General features: G+C 54.4%; 1 protein-coding gene across 1 annotated transcript; it reads left to right on the forward strand.

The window, feature by feature from the left end:
- Positions 1-1,519: 1,519 nt before the first annotated feature.
- Positions 1,520-7,189, forward strand: LOC118632122 (hepatitis A virus cellular receptor 1-like). The gene is made up of 4 exons (XM_036264863.1): positions 1,520-2,072; positions 2,531-2,656; positions 6,749-6,849; positions 7,001-7,189. Exons 1-4 carry the CDS (start codon positions 1,520-1,522, stop codon positions 7,187-7,189), a joined length of 969 nt encoding a protein of 322 aa, XP_036120756.1.
- The last annotated feature ends 673 nt before the right edge of the window (positions 7,190-7,862 follow it).

Genomic DNA, 7,862 nt, shown 5'->3' on the forward strand with positions numbered 1-7,862 from the left:
GCATCACCCTCCCCTCAGCCTCCCTCGTTCTCCACTCCTCAGCTGGCCGTCTCTGCTAACTCTCTCTGCACTTTGCAGAAAGACAGTCCCTCTGTTGGGGGGAAGACTCAGAACTATGGGAGAGTCCCAGGGGATCAGCTGAGGGAGAGGCACCTGGGAATGAGGAACTGCTCCCCCCGTGCCCACTTCTCAGAGTCCTGCATCATCCAGGCACCTGTCCCAGGAGCTGCCCTGGGGACAGAGGGAGTCAGGCTGGAGCGGTGTGCCTGGGAGGAGGGCTCCTGAGCCGAGTCGCACTGCCCTGGTGCCCAGGGCCAGCTTGTGAGGTCCAACAGCGCTGACAGTCCTCCTCTGAGTCTGTCTTCGCTTGTCCCTGCTCCTCCCTTCACGAACCAGCAGCCTGAACTGACCCAGTGGCCCCTCAGGGTCCTGCCCATCAGCAGGCACATTGAGAGCAGAGTCCAGGAGCAGCCTGGAGCTGCAGGCCCAGCACAGCCCGCCCCTCAGCCCGAGGTCACCTGTCCTTTCAGCCGGCCCAGCTCCTGGGCACAGGCTCCCTCCACGGTCCCGCTCAGGCCCCTGGACAGCACGGTCTGCGGAGGGGCGGGCTGTGCCGCTCGCCGGCCCGGAGGCAGCACACCTGCCCGGGTGGTGAACAACAAGACCGTGGTCTCCTGGAGCCCTCAGGGGCCTGGCCTGTGCTGGACTTCCTACACGCTGTCCTCCCCACACGTGCCCGCTCACCTCCTCGCAGACAAGAATCGAGGCTCAGAGACACTGCGGAGCTTTGCACAGGGCTGTGGTCCTGGAGGGGGAGGGGCGGCGGGGAGCTAGAGCAGGTCTCCTGCCTGTGCCTCTGACCCCAGCCTCTCGGTGGGCCGCAGAGCCCTCCCCCACCCAGCTGAGCATCTAGGTTGTGTGGACCTCACTAACCCCTGTCCTGTCAGCCGAGGCCTGCAGTGAGGGCTGCTCTGTCCCCCACAGAGGATCCGACTTCCCACTCGGGGCTGGGGCAGAGCATGTGATCAGGACCAGTGGTGGGGTCTGAAGCCAAGGGTTCCACAGGCTGTGGTTCCAGCTGTGGCCTCCTACCCCACTGTGGTCCCAGCAGATGGGGCCATCTGAGGTCATATGAAGTACTTGGACAAGGAGTGGGGGCGATGCCTGGTGCTGGTCGACTGGGTGGAGGCTGCCCAGACCCACCACAAGCCTCTCACATGTGTGCTTTCTGCAGAGCAAGACGTCTACTGACACTCTAGTCACGTCATTGCCTATCCCAATTATCCTGTGGCCCATCTCTACCACTCCCGCTACTACTACCACCACCACTACCACTACCACTACTCCTACGACTACCACTACCACTACCACGAGTCCCACCACTACCACTACCACCACCACTACCATGACCATGGGACCTACGACTACCACTGCCACTACTCCTACGACTACCACTACCACTACCACTACCACTACCACGAGTCCCACCACTACCACTACCACCACCACTACCACGACCATGGGGCCTACGACTGCCACTGCCACTACTCCTACGACTACCACTACCACTACCACGAGTCCCACCACTACCACTACCACCCCCACTACCACGACCATGGCACCTACCACTACCACAACCACTACCACTACCACGAGATCTACTACGACTACTACCACGAGGCCCACTGATATCACTACCACCACCACTACCACAACCACAAGACCTACAACTACCACTACCACTAGGCCTACCACTACCACGAGGCCCTCCACTATCACTACCACGAGTACTATGACTACCACTACGACTATCACTACCACTACCACTACCACTATCACTACCACTACCACAGGACCCACTACTAACACTACTACTAGTACCACGAGACCTACGACTAGCACCAGCACTACCACTACCCTGCAGCCCACTATTACTTGTCTCCAGCCACATGCTCCACCACACCGAATTCCCTCACTACCCACACAATCACTAGTATCTGTACCTGGTTGTGCTCGTCTCAATTGTGACCATGTGCCCAGTGCTGCTCTGCTGCTCCTCGTGCTGCAAGAGGGTGAGTAACTCCTGCCCGCACTGTCCTGTGGTCCCCCAGGGAGGAATCATGATCCAGCCCGAGGCGAGGTTCCCCTCAGCTCCAGCACCGACACATGAGCAGACAGAGGTACAGACTCTGTCCTCCATTCCCGGGCACAGACGCAGCCTGGGCTTCCTGGAGCCTCCTGCCTCGTGCTTGCCTCTGGGAGGAGGCCTAGGTGCTGCCCTGGCCCCGGGGCATCAGGGACCACAGACACGGGACAGGGCTGCCTCACAGCAGCCAGGACTCCGAAGGCCTCAGGGGGCACAGCCTGGGAGGCCTGTGGTGCTGGGGGAAGAGGTGTCTCACAGGAGGCACCGGGGCCCCAAAGGGGAAACTCTCTGCACAGGAGGGTGCGTAACCTCCGGGGCAGCGGTGCCTTTGGAAAGCAGCACAGGTCTCTGCATGTCTCCAGTGCCCCTGCATTTCTTGTTCAGTCACTGCTAAGGGCCAGGAGGTGCTGGGCCTGTGCTGGGAGAAGGGGACAGATAGGAAGTTGCCAACGTCCTCGCTGGACCTCAGTCTGGTATCTGGTCTTACAATGGTGCTGGGAGCTTTTGAGGGTAAAAGGTCAGCTCCATCATGTGTGGCAAGTGCCTGTGTAACCAGAGAAATAGCAAAGGACAGAGACGGGCCCTAGGGAGGGACTGAGGCAGTGGCCCTGCTAGCTGGGTTTGCAAGGACACAGGCCAGAGAGCTGGATAAAGAGAAAAGCTGCCTGGCCGGTGTGGCTCAGTGGACTGAGCATTGTCCCATGGACGGAAGGTCCGGATTTGATTCCCAGTCAGGACCTATGCCCAGCTTGCGGGCTTGATCCCCAGTAGAGGACATGCAGGAGGCAGTCAATCCATGTTTCTTTCTCACATTAATGTTCTATGTCTTTCTCCATTCCTCTCTCTCTAAAAAAATCAATAAAAAATATTTTTTAAAATAATGAAGAGAAATCTACAGGTGTGAAGGACAGAACAACCAAGAAGTAGCCACCAGGTCAAATTACTGTGAAGGAGGGAGGATGGAAGAGAGAAAGCCCTGGGTGGTGGGGGGATCGTCACCTCTGAGGGCTGAGAGGACACAGAGGGCTGCGGGGGGGGGGGGGGGCATGTCCTTTGCCTTCACATGAAGGTGGGCAGCTGAGGAAACTACCCTGTGGGGCCTCAACCAGGGACCCGGCTCCTCAGTCTGGCATCTCCCTGTCGACCCACAGGGAGCTTTCTACTCCCTTTGATAACTGAGGAGCCTGAGGCCCAGGGAGGAGGAACTGTTGGCCACTTGCCCCAGGACTGGGGACCCAGACTGACACCCCACGGCCCACGTACTGTCCTGCAGCTGCAGAGCAGGGTCCCCCTGTCAACATGGCCAACCAGCACCCCCATGCCCCATCCAGCTGTGCTTATGTCTCTTTAATATTCTAGTGTGAAGGAGCCACCCCCAGTGAAAAAAAAAAACGGAAAAGGTAAGTCGTGGTGGGGTCCTGACGTTGTCTGCTGGCCTGATACCACAGTGACCTTGACAAAGAGGCCTCCTGCAGCCTAGGGGCGATTTCCACTGCCCACACCTCCTGTCCCGCCCACCTGTGCAGAGAGCTGGGACAAACACGAGGGTGACAGAGGGCAGGGCAGGGACAAGGAGGGCCGGGAAGACACAGATTGTCCCCGAACACCATTCCCGTGTCCTAACACGGACTGATCCAGGGCCCTGTCACTGCATCAGCTGTTGGGGACCCTGCTTCAGCAAGTGCTTTGATCTCCACTGAAGTAAAAAGGGCTTTTCTGTGAATTCCCAAAGGACTGATTTTAGGATGGTCCTTCCCCAAGATGAGGGGAGCTTTTGGAAAAGGATCCTCAGGTCAGGCACCTGGTCCCTTCTGGGTTCTGGGTCCATTGGGCTCCGTTTCCTTGGTCTCCTCCCTGTGTCCTGCCAGGGCAGGGGCTTGGCCAGGGGTGACCTGTAAGGACTGCAGGGCTGAGGAGGTGCAGGGAGTCTGACCTGGCCCCCAGCGGTGAGGGAGTCCCTGCCCAGGTGAACACTGGACCCTTGCTTTGCACCCTTGACATTGGACACTGGGATTGTGAGTCAGAGAGGTCAGTCTGGGCAGCTGCCAAGGAGGATGCTCAAGACAAGGAGAAATGGGGGCCCAGGAGCCTCCCAGGTGATGCTGGACATGGCACCATGCATTTTCCTTGACTGGTCTCAAGAGGATCAGGAAACTCTTACCTAGAGCATGTACCTCGCACTCGCCCCCTTATAGTGCAAGACAGCACGTTGTGATGGGCTCCCTGCCCTTCATCCCTCCTCACTGATCACTCACTGGTCTGCTGCCTCCACCCGTCCACCGAGTCGCTCCTGGGGGGGTCAGTAGGGGCCAGGGGTGGTTGAGAGCATGGTGACTCGCCTCCCAATGTTGTCTGACCAACACTGACTGCTCTTGCCAGGTAGTAATTTTTTTTTTTTTTTTTGATCATTGCCTGTGACTCAGAGAAGCCAACTCATTACAATTTTCCTCCTTAGAATTTAATCATAACAATGGCTAATTTTTACTGGGTCCTTCCCATGGGCTGCCTTGTAGCCTAAGAACTTAGCGTGTTTTTACTATTTTAATTTTTCCAGTACAAGTAGGGATTCACATTTTTGCACATTACTATGGGGGAAGCTGATGCACAGAGAGTCTGAGTGACGTGTCCCAGGTCACAAAGGCCAGAGTGGCAGAGCTGGACTTGAACCTGAGGCCTAGCTCCACCCTCCTCATTTCTCTACCCCTTTTGCGTCAGCACCCCTGACCTCAGGGGGTTACCCCCAAACCACCCGCAGGCTGCCCTGCTCAGGCCCGGGGCCCAGGAGAGTGGTGCTCGGGCCTCCCCTGGGACTAAGCCAGGGGTTTGCGGTGCTCAGACCCTTTGGTCAGATGGGCCAGACAGGCTGGAGGGTGCCTGTCCCCAGGGTCTTTAGAGAGGACTGCAGGGCCACTTCAGTGAACACAGGCTCGCAGTGAAGAGGCAGGTGGGCATTTAGAAGCTCTGGGCTGTATCATTTTCATTCCTGTATAGCAGGCATTGGGAGCTGCAGCCCCCACAGCCTGTCACCCATCAGGGGGGGCCCCAACTGCCCTTGCCCTGGGGGTGTGTATCCCGATCTAAGGGCTGGTGGCAGGGCTCGTCCCTTCAGCACACTCTCACTTAGCAAGAACGGCAGAGCTAGAGTGGTGGGGCTGTATGGCCCCTCATCTTTGTCTCCCGGCTCCCAGCCCAGGGTACCAGACAGGTTGCAGCACAGGGAGCCCAGGGTCAACACACTAGTGCTGCCCTCAGAAGGCAGGACAGACTTTTGATGCCTGAACCAAGTCCCCGAGGAGGAGCCCTGGCTGGAGGGCAGCGCCCAGGAGAGGAAGGTCATCACAAATGTCCACCCTGTGGTCCTAGTGCATCCTGACCCCGACCCACTGGAGCCCAGAAGACCACAGCCTCTGGTGCCCATTCCAAGGACTTACCAGGGACATGCTCTCTCTTCCCCACAGGGCACGTGCCTGGATGTCACTGCAGTGAACCCTTGCTGCACACGAACGCCTGTGGCCCCGTGAGCTGCCCTGGGCCCAGCCAAGACTGCTTCCCCCTCAGCAGCCCCTGCTCATGGGGCCAACACCCCCACAGATATGCTCCAATCCTCCCTCAAGAATGCTGCCGCTGATGCCTCCCACAACCCGGGCACCCTGCAGACAGTCTAGAGACTCCAGCCCCCACACTCAACCTCTGAAGTTCCAAACACCCTGGATTATTCAGAGCCCTGTGTGAACTGCACTGGACACATATGGAGTCCAATACTGAACACTGAGACTTGGTTTCAAGTCAGAAGGAGTGGGATCTTGCTGCGGATTAAATGAGACAGTATTATCGGGTGAGCATTGCTCTTGTGTGAGACATACCTACCAATACTAGTCCTACAGAATAAGGCCCCCTGGTGTTCTGTGGATGGAAAAATGGCTGATTCCCACAACCCACAGCCTGGGCTGCATCTCTCGCCACGGGCTGGGACAGCTGCAGTTTCAGTCAAATTCTGTTCTTTGAAAAAAAATTCCAACCCGTATTTAAAATACAAATAAATGCTATGTCTATATTCACTGGTTTTTCCTGAACTCTTGGGCAAGTTACTTAATCTACATGTGCACTACTTTCCGAATAAAAAATGGGGATAATGGAGTCTCCATCACAGGTGTCATGAGGCCTCAGTGCGCTCAGCACAAGCCAGGCCCCGGGAAAGACTCGGGGCCCAGGAGCTAAAGTTCCCCCTTGCCCCAGGGCAGGAGAAGGATATGAGCTCAGGGAAAACAAGACATATTTTGAATGTTCGGGGCCATCAGATTGCAGTCCATGCCCGGCTGTTCCCTCTGTACCCAGGGTGTTGGCACTCTTGAACATTCTCACTGAGGAGGGCACTGACAACATGTGGGGTCACACCTGACTCACCACCCACATATCCTCCTAGAAGCCTTTGGAAAAAGTCCTGCACTTACTGCAATCTTCAGAAATAGTATTTCCCCTCCCATGCCCTTAATACTTCTCATGATCTGAAAGAAATCAATGATGCCCACTTTCCTGAGTTAAAATCTGCTCCTCCCCTGACACAGCTGGGCCACCCAATCATTCACATCTCTTCTCATTAAGTCTTTGTGAACTTGATCAAGTTTTCCTTTCAACTAAAGTTTGAGGACTATCGAAGGTCAAGACTTCGTCTTGAACATCCTACCCATGGCAGTGAGGCTGAAGTAACCTGCTGAACCACAGAATCACAGCAGACCCGAGTTAAAGGATAGGAGGAATGGCTACACTCTGACCACATCACCCTCCTCAGGTCATCCTTGCTCTGCATAGAGATGCCTGCCCCATGGTCTAAGGTTTTTCCTGTGGGAAATACAGCCCATGGAGGACAATCAGCTTCCCCCAGATTTACGGGGTGCTTCCCAAGCGGCCCATCAGGTGTCTCCTAACCAGGATCACATGCGGAATCTGAAGGACTTGATAGTGGCATTGGACTTGGATGGAGAAGGCAGGCAGGTCGTCCAGCAGGAAGCGCCGAGATATGGGCAGACCATGTCCTCCTCATAGTGGTTGCTGAGTAGTATTTACAAGCAAAGTCATTGTACAGTAATAGAGGAGAACCCATCAAGAAGATATACCGATTACAAATATTTATGCATCTCACATGGGAGCACCAAAATATATAAAGCAACTACTAATGAAACTAAAGAAGAAATTAACAGCAATGTGGTAATAAATGAGGACTTTAATTTCTCACTCTCAACAACAGAAAGATCATTCTGACAATCAGACAACATCAGATTTGAACAACATTATAGACCAACCAGACATATACATTAAATTCCATTCAACAACAGCAGACTGTACATTTTCTCCAAGTACCTATCGAATTTTTTTTGTGATAAATATTACGGTAGGCCACTAAACAAACCTATTCAAATTTAAGAAGCTTTAAATCATGCTATGTTTTCCAACCACAGTAGTGTGAAACTGGAAGTGAATAACATGAAAAAGCTGGAAAATATTGAATACATGAAAATGAAGCAACACACTCCTGAACCACCAGCGGATCAAGAGGCAATCAAAAGGAACAATCTTAAAATCTTGAAAAATGGCAATGGAAACAGCATACTAAAACATACAAAATTGCAAAAGCAGGTTCAGAGGGAAGTTTATAGTAATGAACATGTACATTAAATAATATATATATATATATATATATATATAAACTTACTTTACA

This window comes from Molossus molossus, unplaced genomic scaffold (assembly GCF_014108415.1).
Source record: "Molossus molossus isolate mMolMol1 unplaced genomic scaffold, mMolMol1.p scaffold_m16_p_17, whole genome shotgun sequence".
NCBI lineage: Eukaryota > Metazoa > Chordata > Mammalia > Chiroptera > Molossidae > Molossus > Molossus molossus.